The 15981-nt window shown below is 38.1% G+C and overlaps 1 protein-coding gene across 8 annotated transcripts in view; it reads left to right on the top strand.

The window, feature by feature from the left end:
* Window positions 1-92: 92 nt before the first annotated feature.
* Window positions 93-15981, top strand: part of MCM8 (minichromosome maintenance 8 homologous recombination repair factor) — a 44267-nt gene continuing 28378 nt past the window's right edge. For 3 of the 8 annotated variants that reach the window (XM_074406270.1, XM_039479607.2, XM_074406269.1), the window contains exons 1-8: window positions 106-337; window positions 1759-1911; window positions 2171-2275; window positions 4365-4447; window positions 5024-5173; window positions 7018-7121; window positions 8087-8285; window positions 12506-12591. In XM_074406270.1, the coding sequence (XP_074262371.1) occupies window positions 1764-1911; window positions 2171-2275; window positions 4365-4447; window positions 5024-5173; window positions 7018-7121; window positions 8087-8285; window positions 12506-12591 (875 nt within the window). In that variant the 5' untranslated portion in view covers window positions 106-337; window positions 1759-1763. The other 5 variants (XM_074406264.1, XM_074406265.1, XM_074406267.1 and 2 more) reach the window with 5 other exon arrangements.

Here is a 15981-nt window from a genome sequence, read left to right as displayed (position 1 = left end):
ACTGCTTCCGGAAGCCCTACGGCTTCCGTCTGGCCAAACTCCTAGATTGGTTACACTTCGCCCCGCCCCTCGCGTCACGCTGCTTCTTAGAGCGGAAGTTGCATCACAGAAGCGCCAAAAAGGAATTTAGGGGAATACGTGACTTTTCCGTGAGGCGTGTTAGCGGCGTTCTGCGCTTACAGGCACGTTCTGGAAGCTGCGGTGGGGAAACTGAGGCTCCCGAGCCGTTGAGACAGATGGGATTCCGCCCCGCGCGCGGACGGCAGGAAAGCTGCGGCTGAAGAGAACCGCGGACGTGGCGGGAGTTGCCTGGGAGCTCAGATCCCGGAGCCTCCCGGTAGCCCCCTGGTGCTTCCCTGCTGGAGGGAGGGAGGAGAATCCGGCCCGGCAGATCAGCGCGTATCCTGGAGCCGGCTCAGTTGTGAACCAGAACAGCTTTGGGACCTCTGTCCCGAGCAAGAAAGAACTTAGCCTTAGGAGACGTAAATAAAGTCACGAAGCACAGCTGCCCGCCTGTGGCTCTTTTGCTCCTTCTGCAGTCGTACTTCTTAGGCTTTGTTGAATTTGTTACTATTCACCGTATTGGCTCGTTTGAGAAGGGTAGGCACGCCGCGTTGTTGAAGGAGCACCTCAGCTTGGGAGCCTGAAGGAGTTTTATCTTTGTACTGTCAACAAACTTTGATCTTGGTCGGTTTTCTTAATTTCTTTTTTTTTTTTTTGAGTTGGAGTTTCGCTCTTGTTACCCAGGCTGGAGTGCAATGGCGTGATCTCGGCTCACCGCAACCTCCGCCTCCTGGGTTCAGGCAATTCTCCTGCCTCAGCCTCCAAAGTAGCTGGGATTACAGGCACGTGCCACCATGCCCAGCTAATTTTTTTTTTTTTTTTTTTGTATTTTTAGTAGAAACGGGGTTTCACCTTGTTGACCAGGATGGTCTCGATCTCTTGACCTCGTGATCCACCCGCCTTGGCCTCCCAAAGTGCTGGTATTACAGGCGTGAGCCACCGCGCACGGCGGTTTTCTTAATTTCTTTGAGCATCAGTTCCGTAATGCATAATGCCTAATTATCGGAGCCCTGTCATGCCGTGAAATCGTGAACTTTCTAGTTACTAACTTGTTCATTAACTAAAGCCCTTTAAGGATTCGGATAAGTTCTTTTGTAATGAATTGCACTGCAGCGTACAGATATATCTTTATTTACTTTTATACTTTGGATAGGAATCATTTTTAAGTAGACTTGTATTTTAAAAGAACAGTTTTGGGTTCACAGAAAAATTGCACAGAAAGTGGATGTGACACTGCAGGACTGCCTGTATGTAAGAAGCTATGATGATGTATCTCTAGTGACTCACAGACCAGAATTATGTTCATCCTGTTCTGTCCTTTAAGTCTCAAATGCTGCAAACAACTTTTCATAGAGTTAATTACCTGTCCTATTTTCATTTCTGTGATGGAAACTTCTTGTAGACAGATACAGTACCTTTCCTTATTTTTAGCCTATGAGACCTGTGAGCATCTAGTATAAACTATATTTAATAGTTACTAAACTGTTGAATTATTGTATACCTTAGAAAGCTATAGAGATGAGAAACCTAACTGCAGAATATTTGAGTCTTGTATCATAGGTGTACAACTTTGCAAGACTGTTTGCTAGTCTCAAAGCTAGAATACATCAATTTTCCCCTTTTTATTACCTTAATACATTTTTAGGAGCACTATTTACAGCTTTGGTGAAGACCTTTTAAATATCTATCTTTTAGGACGGATGAGTGGAGAGTATAGAGGCAGAGGATTTGGACGAGGAAGATTTCAAAGCTGGAAAAGAGGAAGAGGTGGTGGGAACTTCTCAGGAAAATGGAGAGAAAGAGAACACAGACCTGATCTGAGTAGAACCACAGGAAAACATACTTCTGGTAGGTGTGGTCAATGATTGTTCAATTTTTTTCTCTTCATGAAGGAAGCATCTCATGTCCATCATATAAGGTGGTTTATCTCATACTTCGGTTTGTCTTTTATACTACTCCTTAGTAAGTATTTTAACACTGATGTCCCAAATTCTTACTAAAACCTCTAATTAGATACTCTATTAATGAGAGTCTCATTTGGAAACAGAAGCAAACTGGAAAAACGTTCACTCTGTTTCTACTAACCTAGTATTTTATTTTTTTTCAGAACAAACCCCACAGTCTTTGCTTTCAACAAAGACCCCACAGTTAGTACAGTCAACATTGGATAGACTGATACCATATAAAGGCTGGAAGCTTTATTTCTCTGAAGGTAGGGTTAAAAAAGAGCAAAAAGCACCATAAATCATATTTTCTTAACTTGTCTTTGTATGCTACATCTCATATTACTATAATTTACTTACTGACATGTACCTGCTTTAATCTTAGTTCACCCAAAGAACTAAATGATGTTTATGTTTCAAAAGCATTTTAGGTTTTATATCAGTAAGGAAAGCAGAAACCATGTTATGTATTTCAAAAAGGGAATTTAATGCAAGAAATTGGATACAAAAATGGAAGACTGAAAGATCAGAATGAAAATATTGAGGTAACCCCTTAGAAAGTAGTAACTTTAGCCGGGCGCGGTGGCTCAAGCCTGTAATCCCAGCACTTTGGGAGGCCGAGGCGGGTGCATCACGAGGTCGAGAGATCAAGACCATCCTGGTCAACATGGTGAAACCCCGTCTCTACTAAAAATACAAAAAACTAGCTGGGCGTGGTGGTGCGTGCCTGTAATCCCAGCTACTCAGGAGGCTGAGGCAGGAGAATTGCCTGAACCCAGGAGGCGGAGGTTGCGGTGAGCCGAGATCGCGCCATTGCACTCCAGCCTGGGTAACAAGAGTGAAACTCCGTCTCAAAAAAAAAAAGAAAAGAAAGTAGTAACTTTAGGAAACAGCAAACCATCCTTATAGCTAAGAGAAGAAAAGAAGTTCTGAGGTTACCAGAATGTAGGAATTCAAAGGTGGGAGAGATCACAGGATAGCTGTTATTTTGACTTCTGAGAGGTACCCTACAAAGCTATGCTTGGACTTCTGAAGGCCGTCTTACAGAGCTGTACTTAGACCACTGAGGCAAATGAAGCTGGTTGCCACTGGTAGCTGAGGGGGCATGACTCTGGTGCTTGGAACTGGAGGCTAGCACTATGGTTATCTTCTGCAGCTGCAGAGATGCTAAAAAGAATTGGAAACAAGAATAAATTCCTTTCTTGCTTCCTGCCACCCTCCAGTCTCTAAAGTGCCTTCAAATGGCAGAATTTAATCTGAGAAATGTAGGGTACAGATGTGAATTATAGCATCACAGAGCAGAAAATAGAACAGTGGGCTTGAAATCAAGGGACAGTAGTCAATACAGCTTGTATAGAAACACAGGTAAGGAATCTCCCTTTGATAATTAAGAATACCAGTTAACCTACATCAGTCTGTATAGGTGTGGGGAACTGTCTTTTCTGTGCTGTTAAAATATCGATTTGTTTCTTATGTCTCAGGGGTGTGTGTGTGTGTTGTGTGTGTGCTTATGTATATTATGCCTCATGGGGGGGGTGTGTGTGTGTGTTTTAATCACTAGACTATTGAGATCCAGGACCCTCCCTGCCCCCCAGGCACTCAGTAATCATTTTGTGAATGAATACTTTCTAAATGTTTTCTTTATTGAGAATCTGTTTGATTTTTTTCCATCAATAGAATCTGTTTCATGCATGATCTTTGGTTCCTTTAGGGTGCATTACCCACCAGCACTCACATTAGTCCCCTAGCAGGTAGTATAGAACACTGTAATTGATCTTTGGACTGTCCTAAAGATGGAGTTCAAGAGGTGCCTTAGCCTTGACCGCTTGTACTTCGTAACTACTTTATTATACTGTTCTTCTGTGGAAGACATATTTAAAAATACGGAACTTTAGAGTATTTTAAAAAAAAAAGCTTCAGTTTTGCCAGCAGAGTCAAGTGGTCTGTTGGTATGTCTCCTGATCTCAGGAAACACTGTGATTGTCTTCAGCTCTATTTCAGAATAAGAGTTTAGTTTATATGTCTGGCTTTGGCTTTATTATAATTTTTGGTTTAAGCTTATTGTCTAAGTTATTTGAACTAACATGTCCTATTAGGTGTCAAAGATACATAACAGTGTTTCTCAAATATTGGGGCTTTTAGAGAGAGAGACTTTCTGTCTGCATTTCACATTATGAATACCTAAATTTGTTTTAGAATCTTAAGTATAAATTCTATATCAGCCCTTAAATGAATGCAATCAAAATACAAAGCAATTAGAAAAAAAATCTACCATGTATATAGTGCTGCTTTTGTTTCATGAAAAATATGTTTGTACATGTGTGATTATTAGTGTTAATGCCTTATTTGTTGGCTTAGTTTACAGCGATAGCTCTCCTTTGATTGAGAAGATTCAAGCATTTGAAAAATTTTTCACAAGGCATATTGATTTCTATGACAAGGTGAGATTCCTCTACAGTAAAGCTACCAGTCACGTGCCATCTTATCAATGTATTTGAGGTGTTGGTGATTATGATTATAGGCACTGGAGTCAGACTGCCTTGGTTCAGACCTCAGTTCTGCTACTTACTGCAGTATGGACTTGGATTAATTACTTCTCTGTTCTTCAGTTTTCTCTTTCATTTGGAGATAGAGGTATAAATACCTAACTCAAAGGTTTGTTAAGAGGCATCAATAAGTTAATATTTTTTAAATATCAGAACCATGCTTGGCACAAAGCTTTTACTTATATCGTATTTACCATTATCACATATAAACATTGTAGGCTTTCTCAAAGTGTGTAATAGAATGCCCACTTATGGTAATTGACTACAGAAAAGCAATTATTGTTTTCTTTATATATATATATGTATATATATATATATTTTTAAGACAGGGTTTCACCATGTTGGTCAGGCTGGTCTTGAACTCCCAACCTCAGATGGTCTGCCCTCCTTGGCCTCCAAAGTGCTTGGATTACAGGTGTGAGCCACCACGCCCGGCCACAATCATTGTTTTCACACTTTTATATTTTATAGGATGAAATAGAAAGAAAAGGAAGTATTTTGGTGGATTTTAAAGAACTGACAAAAGATGATGAAGTAACTAACTTGTTACCAGATATAGCAAATGAACTAAGAGATGCACCTGAGAAAACCTTGGCTTGCATGGGTTTGGCAATACATCAGGTAACTATTTGTCTTATGCATACTTTTGTTTAAACTTTTTAAATGTATGTGCACACACGCACACTTTGTCTAAGTTTAAAGGAAGATTTTACAGTGGTTACTTTCTCAAAGAGACACTTAGTTTTTATGAAAAGACATTGGCTTGAACTGAGAGGTTGCAATTTTGTTCTGAAAGATACCATTCATTCCGTATACAACAGCTTGTCTAAATGAAATACTTCTAACTTATTTGGATTTGCTTAATTTTGCTAAAGATTGTGCAGAAATTAAACCTTGCTTTCAAGAAGTTATACAATCTCATAGGGAAGATAAGACAAGGAATCATGGTGTTATCAGTTATGAACTTAGAGCAAAACAGAGCAACCTTAGATTTAGGTTCTGTGGCATGAGGCAAACCACTGAGTGTCCCTGTATATCAAATGGAAATAACAATTTGTACTCTGCCTGCCTGAGGTTTTTCCAGGGTCAGGTAACACAGCAAAGCACTTTTTAGGATAGCAAACATAAATACATCAAGGTAAAGAGTAGCAAATCACAGGACAGGCATACACAAAGTGCTGGGACGTTCAGAGGGGCATTCTCCTACCTCTTGCATATGGTGTCCATTCCACATGGAATCCCCTTCCCCTCACGTAGGCAGATTATTTGGGCCTAGCTCAGTTGTCTGTCTGTAAAACCTTTCTCATGACTACTTTTCAAAACTTGCATGGTATTTTGTCTGTACATCTTTAAGGTCCTTATAACAATTACAGTTGTATATATGCATCATACGTTGTCAGCAAGCTGCAGTACACAAGTAGGTATTAAATGTTTGTTTATTTATTTATTTAGAGATGGAGTTTCACTCTTGTTGCCCAGGCTGGAGTGCAATGGCATGATATTGCCTCATTGAAACCCATGGGTTTAAGCAATTCTGCTACTTCGGCCTTTCAAGAAGCTAGGATTATAGGCATAAACTGCTATGCTCAGCTAAATTTTGTATTTTTAGTAGAGATGGGGTTTCACCATGTTGGTCAGGCTGGTATCAAACTCCTGATCTCAGGTGATCCACCCACCTTGGCCTCCCAAAGTGCTAGGGATACAGGCATGAGCCACCTCGCCCAGCCTGTTTATATTATTTAATGTTAAATACCAAGGGAGTGAGTGTTAGATATTTTAACAGTCATCTTTATTTTCTCTGTCTTGATTAATCAATGAATATAGAGAAGTAGGAAAGCGTTTTTTGTTTTTTTTTGTTTTGTTTTTAATTAGAATCAAGAGGTTATGGTTTTAGGGACTACTATTAGGGCTTTTAATGTTAAGTTTAGTTGGAACAGAAAATAGACAGGGATGCTGGAGTTTTTCAGTTTGGGGACAGCAAAATCCAAAATAAAACATAATCCACCATAAAGTAAGTAGTCATAATTAAATATTAGAAGCCGGACGCAGTGGCTCACGCCTGTAATCCCAGCACTTAGGAGGCCGAGGCAGGTGGATCACGAGGTCAAGAAATGAGACCATCCTGGCCAGCATGGTTGGCACATGCCTGTAGTCCCAGCTACTCTGGAGGCTGAGGCAGAAGAATTGCTTGAACCCTGGAGGCTGAGGTTGCAGTGAGCCAAGACTGTGCCACTGTACTCCAGCTTGGGCAACAGAGCGAGACTCCATCTCAAAAAGAAAAACCAAAAAACAAATAATTAAATATTAGATTTTTAAAGGGCCATTAAAGTTTTCTGTTTTTATTCAGTTTTTGTTCATAAACTTTATATTCTCTATAAAAATAAAGAGAATAAAGAGAGTACTTTGTTCTGTATAAAGAGAGTATTTTGTTTTCCAACTTCAGAGTAAATGTCTGTCCTGTTTAGGTATTAACTAAAGACCTTGAAAGGCATGCAGCTGAATTACAAGCCCAGGAAGGACTGTCTAGTGATGGAGAAACAATGGTAAATGTGCCGCATATTCATGCAAGGTGAGGAATTTGATGTATTAAAAGTATTACTTAGAATGAGGCATTGAAGGCCATTTAAGAATGAGAACCCTCATTTTATAAAAACAAGGAAATCAGTAAAAAGGATATGAGTTCTTGCCATCTCATTGATCATCACACTGAAATAAACTCATTGAAAATTATTCAAAGATATCATGACAGGTAATTCCTAAATAAGGAAGAAAATGTTGATTTTCTAACATGCACATTTTTTAAACATTGATTTTGGATGTGAACTTAACAAGATCCTGCCTTGTAAGTTTAATAATCCATGTATGAGTTGAGTATATCTAATCTGAGTAAAATCTGAAATGCTCCAAAATTTAAAACTTTGAGCCATGACATAACACTGACAAGAAATGTTCATTGGAACATTTCAGATTTTTGAATTAGGGATACTCAACTAGTAATGTTGCAAATATTCAACAGTCCATAAAATCCAAAATACTTCTGGTTCCAAGCATTTTCGATAAGGGATATACTCACTGTGTAATACACTAAGTGGTGTGTATTTTGTTAAATTACTAGGTTTCTATTAGATAGAAGGGAATAAATGAAATTATTTAGTTTTTCTTGAATTCATCTTTAAGATTTTAAATTTATTGGAAGAATTCATTATAGGTAATCATCAGGTTTTGTTTTTCTTTTCCAGAATTTATAGAAGACATTTCCTAGCAGTTCTTTAAAAAGAACTTAAAAACTCAAAAGGTTTTTTAATCTGTAGATTTTCCTTTTGGCATTATTTTTTTCCTGAGAACAGCCTATGAGATAAGAAGAAAAAGGAAGATTTAGCATCGTTTCTTTTTAAGAATGGTTTAATTTTTGTGAGATTTCTAATATATCAAATGGATGGTTTGGTTTGGGAATTCCATAGTGGCTCCTAAAAGGACCTTGTGAAAATATAAACAACCTAAACTTCTTGTTCATTACTTCCTGTTTTGTTTTAGAGTGTACAACTATGAGCCTTTGACACAGCTGAAGAATGTCCGAGCAAATTACTATGGCAAATACGTTGCTTTAAGAGGGACAGTGGTTCGTGTCAGTAATATAAAGCCTCTTTGCACCAAGATGGCTTTTCTTTGTGCTGCATGTGGAGAAGTTCAGAGTTTTTCTCTTCCGGATGGAAAATATAGTCTTCCCACAAAGGTAATACTATGTTCTTTAACTGCTTCTTTATCTTGATAAAGAAGGCAAATCAGAATACAGAATACAGGAAACTTTTCCCAATGTTTCTGAACACAGAGCTTATTTTTATTTTTTATTTTCGATGTTCTGCTTTTATATTATAAAATACTTCTGGTTAAAAAAATGTAGAAATAAATAAAACATTCCACTGCTCATCACCCCAAATTTACATTTTTCAACTCCAGACGCATTTTTTAACAATATAAAGCATTACTGGCACAATTAGTGTCTGTGTTTTACCCTTTCCTATAGCATTCCCAGGGATAATCATTTTCCTGAAGTTATAATATGCATCCCGTCCATTCATATTTCTGTTGACTTCTAGGTATACACACCAAGTTTTTTTTTTCTCTTTATTTCTTCTATTTGGAAGTGATTTTTTAAAAAAATCTTTATTAATCTTTTTTAAACTAGATTTGAAAACTCTAGAGAAATGCAGAGTATAATGTAATTAACACTTACCTACTCTATGATTTGGCAAAATTAACATTTTGTTATTTTAAATTAAATTTGTAACAAAAATATGGTTATGTAGTTAAATTTGAAGTCTCTCTGTTCTCCTCCTCAGTTTTATTCCCTTTATTTACTCCCCAGATACAGCCACTCTTTTGAAATTGGCATGTATTCTTTAAGTTTGCATTTTCATTCTTGACTATATATGTAGAGTTAGTTTTTTGTATTGTGTTTACATAAATAATATACTGAATAATATTATGCAACTTAATATTTAACTTGGTTGTTTTGGAGTTCTACCTATTTTAATACGTATCTAATTCTTTCATTTTTACTATTGTGGAGTGTTCCTTTAAATAAATAGCCACTGTTTACCCATTTTCCTGGAGGTAGACAATGTGCTGTTTGCAGTTTTTTATAATTACAAATGATGCTGCAGAGAACATTCTTGTATATGTCTCCTTAGCAGAGGAATCCTAAATTGTAGGTTGTACTTATTTTTAACTGTATTAGATGCTGCCAAATTACTGTCCAGAGTATTGTTCCCAACTTACGTCCTTTCCATTTCTCCATATTTTCATTAACACTTGGTATTGTTAGACTTTTAAGACTTTTACATTTTTGGCAGTTTGGTAGGTGTAAGTTATATTGCATTTATAATGTGAATTTTTTTGATTTCTGTTGTGACCAAGCATCTTTTTATATCTTTATTGGCCATTCAGGTTCCTTCTTTATTGAATTTTCTATTTATATCTTCTGTTCATTTTCCTGTTTATTCGTTTATTTTTTATTTTTGTTTTTCAGAGATGGGGTCTCATTCTTTTGTCCAGGCTGGAGTGTAGTGGAATGATCATAGCTCGTTGCAGCCTTGAACTCCTAGGCTCAAGTGATCTTCCCATCTCGGCTTCCCAAGTAGTTGGGACTACAGGTGGCAGCCACTGTGCCTGGCCCTGTCAGATTGTTGGTTTCTTTATAGGAGTTATTTATATTCTAGATACTAATTTTTGTTGATTATAAACGTTACAGATATCTTCTCCCAGTCTTGGGTTTGTCCTTTAACTTTGAGGGGTTTTTTGTTGTATAGGTTTACATTTTGACATGATCAAATTGATGTCTTTTCCTCCATAACTTGTACATTTTTTTTTTTTTTTTTTTTTTTTTTTTTTTTTTTGAGACGGAGTTTCGCTCTTGTTACCCAGGCTGGAGTGCAATGGCGCCATCTCGGCTCACCGCAACCTCCGCCTCCTGGGTTCAGGCAATTCTCCTGCCTCAGCCTCCTGAGTAGCTGGGATTATAGGCACGCGCCACCATGCCCAGCTATTTTTTGTATTTTTAGTAGAGACGGGGTTTCACCATGTTGACCAGGTTGGTCTCGATCTCTCGACCTTGTGATCCCCCCGCCTCGGCCTCCCAAAGTGCTGGGATTACAGGCTTGAGCCACCGCGCCCGGCCAACTTGTACATTTTATGCCCTGCTTAAGAAATCCTCCTTGGGCTGGGTGCAGTGGCTCACGCCTGTAATCCCAGCACTTTGGGAGGCTGAGGTGGGCAGATCACCTGAGGTCGGGAGTTCAAGACCAGCCTGACCAACATGGAGAAACCCTGTCTCTACTGAAAATACAAAATTAGCCAGGTGTGGTGGCACATTCCTGTAATCCCAGCTGCTTGTGAGGCTGAGGCAGGAGAATCACTTGAACCTGAGAGGTGGAGGTTGCAGTGAGATCACGCCATTGTACTTCAGCCTGGGCAACAAGAGCGAAACTCTCTCAAAAAAAGCCCTTTTTCACTTAAGCATTATAAACGTATTTCCTACATTTACTTCTGATACTCCTAAGTTTTGTTTTTTATCTTTAGATCTTTTGTCCATCTGGAATTTATGCCATTGATGAATGGCATAAAACTAGGGATTTAAGCTAGACACAGTGACATGTGCCTGTAGTCCCAGCTACTCAGTAGTCTGAGGCAAGTAGTTTGAGACTAGCCTGGGCAGCATAGTGAGACCCCTACCTCTTAAAAAAACAAACTGGTGATCTAATTTTTAGGCGAAAAGCTATTTGTCCTGACGCCAGTTGATTAATGAAGCCCTCATTACCATGGATGTATAATGCTTCCTCAGTAGTGCCTACAGTCATCTCTATCACCATTGGGCTTTAGTAAATTTAACATTTGCTAAATATTTGCTCATGTAAAGGGTTGAATCCTTAGTGAGCTAAATAATCATTTGAAGAACTAAAAAGGGAAATATAAGATGTTTATGTTTGAAATTTCTGAGGGTATGTGAAATTCAGCTATTGGTTCTGAATAATAAGTGGTGTTGATGGATGGGTTTCATCTACTATTTGTCTTGGCTTAAGGTTCAAGATACAGCCTTTAGCTCAGAGGCCAGAATTTAAATCTTTTTTGTTTTTTTTTTGAAGATGGGGTCTCACTATGTTGTCCAGTCGAGTGCAGTGGCATGAATACAGCTCACTGCAGCCCTGACCTCCTTAAACCAGATGTTTTCTGGACAGTATTTGTTCAGGGTATTTTCATGCCCCCTAATAAAGTAAGTAGTACCATTGACTCACAAGTGATGTGAAGAGGTCCTCTATGTGTCTGAACTGTAGGGATTTGAAGTGACAGAAAGATGGCTGTTTCAGGTGATATCTGTTCTAGCCACTGTTGCTGCATAACACATCACCCTAAAATTCAGTGGCCAGAAATAAGCCAATCATTTTATTCGTTCTTATGATTTCTGTGGGTCAGGAGTTTGGAGGAACTATTCACCTGGCTAGTTCTGGCTCCAAGCCTCTCATGGAGTTGTAGTCAGATGGTGGCGGGGGTACAGCAAGGTGGCTGGGGACTGGCCAGCCATTCTTCTCTTTTCCATGTGGTCTCTCTAGGTGAGCTAGTTTGGGCCTCTTGCACGTAGTGTAGCAGCTCAGGAGACTCAGCCTGCTTATGTGGTTGCTGACAGCTTCACGACAAGGAAGTCCAGGTGGTAGGCAGAAATGACCTTGTTTTTTGTGAGCTAGTCTCATAAGTCAGGCAGCATCACTCTGTCACATTCTGTTGGTTGCAAAGTGAGTCACAAGCCTTCTAAAATTCCAGGAGAAGGAATTAGACTCCATTTCTTAATGGAGGAGTAGCAAGGTTCTCAAAAGGCTTGAAGAGAAATATTGTTGCAATCAAAAAAATGTGATTGCAATCATATATTGTTGCAGTCATAAATACAGTCTGCCACAGTCTGAAATTATAAATGCTTCTTGAGATCCAAACACCAGAGTGCCTGTGTGATATGATAAATATTACACTGTACAGAAAGTGCTAAAGGAGCCTACATGAGAAAGCTGAGGATTAAAGAAAACTCTGGAAAGGTTTTTAAAAAGGAGAGGATTAGCATTGGGTATGTGGGACAGAAAGAGAAGGGGCATTGAAGGAGCGGGAGATGGCATGGGCACAGAGGAAGCAGTAAGTGCTTAGTGTGGGAGGCGGGCAAAGCACCTTGCATACCCATAGCCAAGTAAGAGCTGTAAGCGGAAGGATCAGTTGGAAAAGTGCCTCAAAAGCTCTTGGTTTTCAATTGTTGCAGGAGGAAATAGAAAGTCATTAATCTCTCAGTGGATTTTACTTTACTAGCATCCTGAGACCAACTTTTAAAACAATATTAAATGAAATGTTTTAACTTGAATTTTTCTGAGATGTGATTATAGTTTATCAAGATCTGAATGTGAATTACTTTTGTTTCAGTGTCCGGTGCCTGTATGTCGAGGCAGGTCATTTACTGCTGTCCGCAGCTCTCCTCTCACAGTTACAGTGGATTGGCAGTCAATCAAGTAAGCAATCAGACTTGCATAAAAGGCAGGCTTTAGGTGTCCCACTGTCAAGTAAATCCATAATTTTACTGTATTATACTGTGCGTTTTGTCAAAACAATGACAAGGTATATAATAGTGTATAGTAGGTTTATTTGATGAAGAGTTTGTATGTTGAAATAATTGTCTTTATTTGAAATTTATTCTCTGTCAGATTCCAGAAAGGATTCATTATGCAAATGATAAATAGTTGATTTTATATCTCAATTATGTGATTAATTGAACTGGATATAGGCCATAAGCAAAGCTGTGTGATTCCTTTCATAATGAGCTGTGATAGAAATAATATTGTTTTGAAGTTTTTAGATAAAGAATCCCTTAGAAGTGGCATGTTTCATTTTATGTTCTTACTGTTGCAATGGGGCATTTTACTAAGGTTTTTAAAATAGCTTTCTTTCTTGCAAGTCAGAGTTTTCTTTGTGTATGTATTTTTCATCCCATAATTGATACCATTTTTTCTAGCCATAGACTCGTAGCTCATTCCTAAATATAAAATAATAGATGGTTTTGAAGTCAGTGCTTTCCAGGAAACCTGGGTGAAATAAGATTGTCCTAAAAACTAAGAACCTAGGGAAAAGATGAGATGGTCTGCTACTAACTGCTTTACCCACTTTTTCCCTGAAAATTTAAGACCAACATGTGTAATAATTAACTGTACTATACTGAGATCTTTACAAATATCCTATTTTATGAAAGGGGAAATGTTTAGGGACTCTTGGGTATGATTATGTAGCCCATGAGTATAGTAGAGCCTGATTTCCAGCCCAGTCTGTGGGACTTTTGCCACTTAAGAGGGGACAAAGGGTTAGTCTGGAGGTAATAAGATTTCAGCTATTCATAGTCACTTACAGATCAAACTCCTTGTTCTGTTCTTTCCTCCCTTCTCACTACTCACTTGACTAGTCTTTAAAAAGTGGTATGGGGGCCGTGAATTGATAGTGGAGTGGTGAGTGATCCTGGAGCAAGGTTTGAAGTCATGCAGGTTAGGTGGATGCCAGTGCCTGGCCCATGACCTGAAAAACATTGAGAGGTAATCTAGATGTATGATGAATATATTCCAAAGTTATTATTTTAATGTTCAATGATTGTACTTACATTAATTATTTAAGTAATTAAGTAAAAAAAAAAAAAAGGTTTTAATGTAATAACATATACTCGTTTTCAAAAATTCAATCAGTGTGGAGGGGCACAGTCCTCACAGCTTGCTGTTACATTATACATAACTTTAGATACCATTCTTGCATGTCTTTCATCCTTTGCTTTACTGCATCCATTCTATGTGAGCTGAGGACATTAGGAACATACTTGTTCTTATATCTTCCACTCCTGGACTTTCTCAGTTCTGGCATTACTTTGGATTGTTAAGGTCCTTCTGTCTTCTAATTATACTTGTCCTCCAGGCTTTATTTATAGGTCATGTCTAACAAAAACAATAAACAGGCATTTACATTTTTATGTTAATAAAAATGCCTGATGTGGCATTCCCTCAGATAAGTAATATGAGCTTCTGACTTCTCCCCCATCTTTTCTACTCCTACTTGTGTCCTTAATAGTAGAAGCCAGTGCTGGAACTGGCTAGACAGTTTATCCCCTTTTAGTAGGTAACCTAGCATATGCAGAAGCCTCTGTGGATCTTACCATCTTTTTGCTCCACTTGGTGGATATCTCTTCCATTTTAGGGGCTATTAACTGTATTACCAGAATTATTAACATAAAATCCCCAGCTGTGTCCCAGTATCAAACACCCCTTTTCGTCTGATAAGTCCTCATTTCAGCAGTCCTTCTATTCCTTTCCCTTCCCATGTTATTAACATAAAGATGTAAGTGAAGTTCAACAAAGAACCAAGTAAAGTGATCAATGCGAGGCAAAGGAGATAGAATGTATGTCACTGGGTTTTGCTGTTTTGTTTTGTTAGTTTTTACTCCTTAAATGAAAATGGCTCAAGCATCAAATTATGTTTTCGTATACTCTGCTAGTTATTTGGAATTATCCCATATTTTAGTGTGCATCATATTTAGACTATAACTTTGTTGTTTAGTACTTCATTTTTCCTAAGGTTTCTAAGTGCTGGTTTTACATCTTAGAATATGCCTGTGCCATTTCACCATAATTTTCCATTCTCTCTTCAATACTATGGAATATATGGAATCCACCTTTATTCTAAGAAAAAACGAAAACAAAAAAAAAAAACACACCTTCCTCCTGCTTGAGTCTGGATCAGTAGTTCTCCAGACCTGCATTCCTGCTTCATCCTGGGATCTTCCTTCATTGCACATTTTGTTTTTCTAAGGAATATTCTCAGGTAAATTTTCAGAAAGTATGCGTGAGAGGTAAAAAGTTCTAAGCACTTGCATGTCTGAAAATGTCTTTATTTGGATCTTAGTCTGGCCAAGAGTTTGCCTGGCTTTTGAAGTCGATTTTGTTTTAATTTTCCTTGCCGTTTATGAGAGGTCTGGTGCTGGTCATTCCTTTGAGGACTAGACTTTTCCTCCTCTTTGTAACCATTTTATCTGTGATGCTCTGAAATGGTGAGAGTGTATCTAGTTGTCTGTATCCTGCTTGATGGGCAGGATCTTTTGTCTTCAACTCTAGAATATCTGACTATTTTCTCAGCTTCCTATCAGATGTATCCCTTGGATTATACATTTGTTTTAACTCTTACCTCACCCTTTAATTTTCTTTGTGCTATTTTCTAGATTTGTTTGACTTTTTCTTATATCTTCTCTACAAGTGTTTGATTTTTACATACATGAAATTTTCTTTATTTTATACTTGTTTTCCTATAGTTCCCTTTTTATAGCAGCTTATTCTTGTTTTATGATGGTAATATTTTCTCAAAACTCCTAGGCAGTTTTTTGTTTTTAATGCTCCCTGAATTATTGCCATTTAGTTTTCAAATGTCTGATGAGGAATAAGAAAGTAGTTGAAGTAGGTAGGATAGATTTTCTTTGTAATTTTGTAGGTAGTAGTTTTTTCTCATAAGACTTCACCCCTGAATACAAAGATAGGGGTTTTGGCTATCAGATTTTGCTTTATAAATGTGTTTTTGAATTGGAATTTGGGTTTTCAAAGGCTAGAACAAAGAGTCTTTATTTTGAAGCTCTGATATTCTCACTGCACATTTTAGCTCCCTTCACAGAAGGGAAGGGTTTGTTTTCTTAGAACAGTGCTCTGGTTTTTGCCAGATGATAAAGTACTCAGTCTTCCCTACCCACCTGTCCACCCACCTTCTCCAGAAATTGTGAACAGCTATTCCATGACTTGTCTTTTCTTTTCTTTTTTTTTTTTTTGAGACGGAGATTTGCTCTTGTTACCCAGGCTGGAGTGCAATGGCACGATCTTGGCTCCCCG

This window comes from Saimiri boliviensis, chromosome 9, assembly GCF_048565385.1.
Source record: "Saimiri boliviensis isolate mSaiBol1 chromosome 9, mSaiBol1.pri, whole genome shotgun sequence".
Taxonomy (NCBI): Eukaryota; Metazoa; Chordata; class Mammalia; order Primates; family Cebidae; genus Saimiri; species Saimiri boliviensis.
Note: the sequence above shows the minus strand (reverse complement) of the source record. Positions and strands in the feature narration are given on the sequence as shown.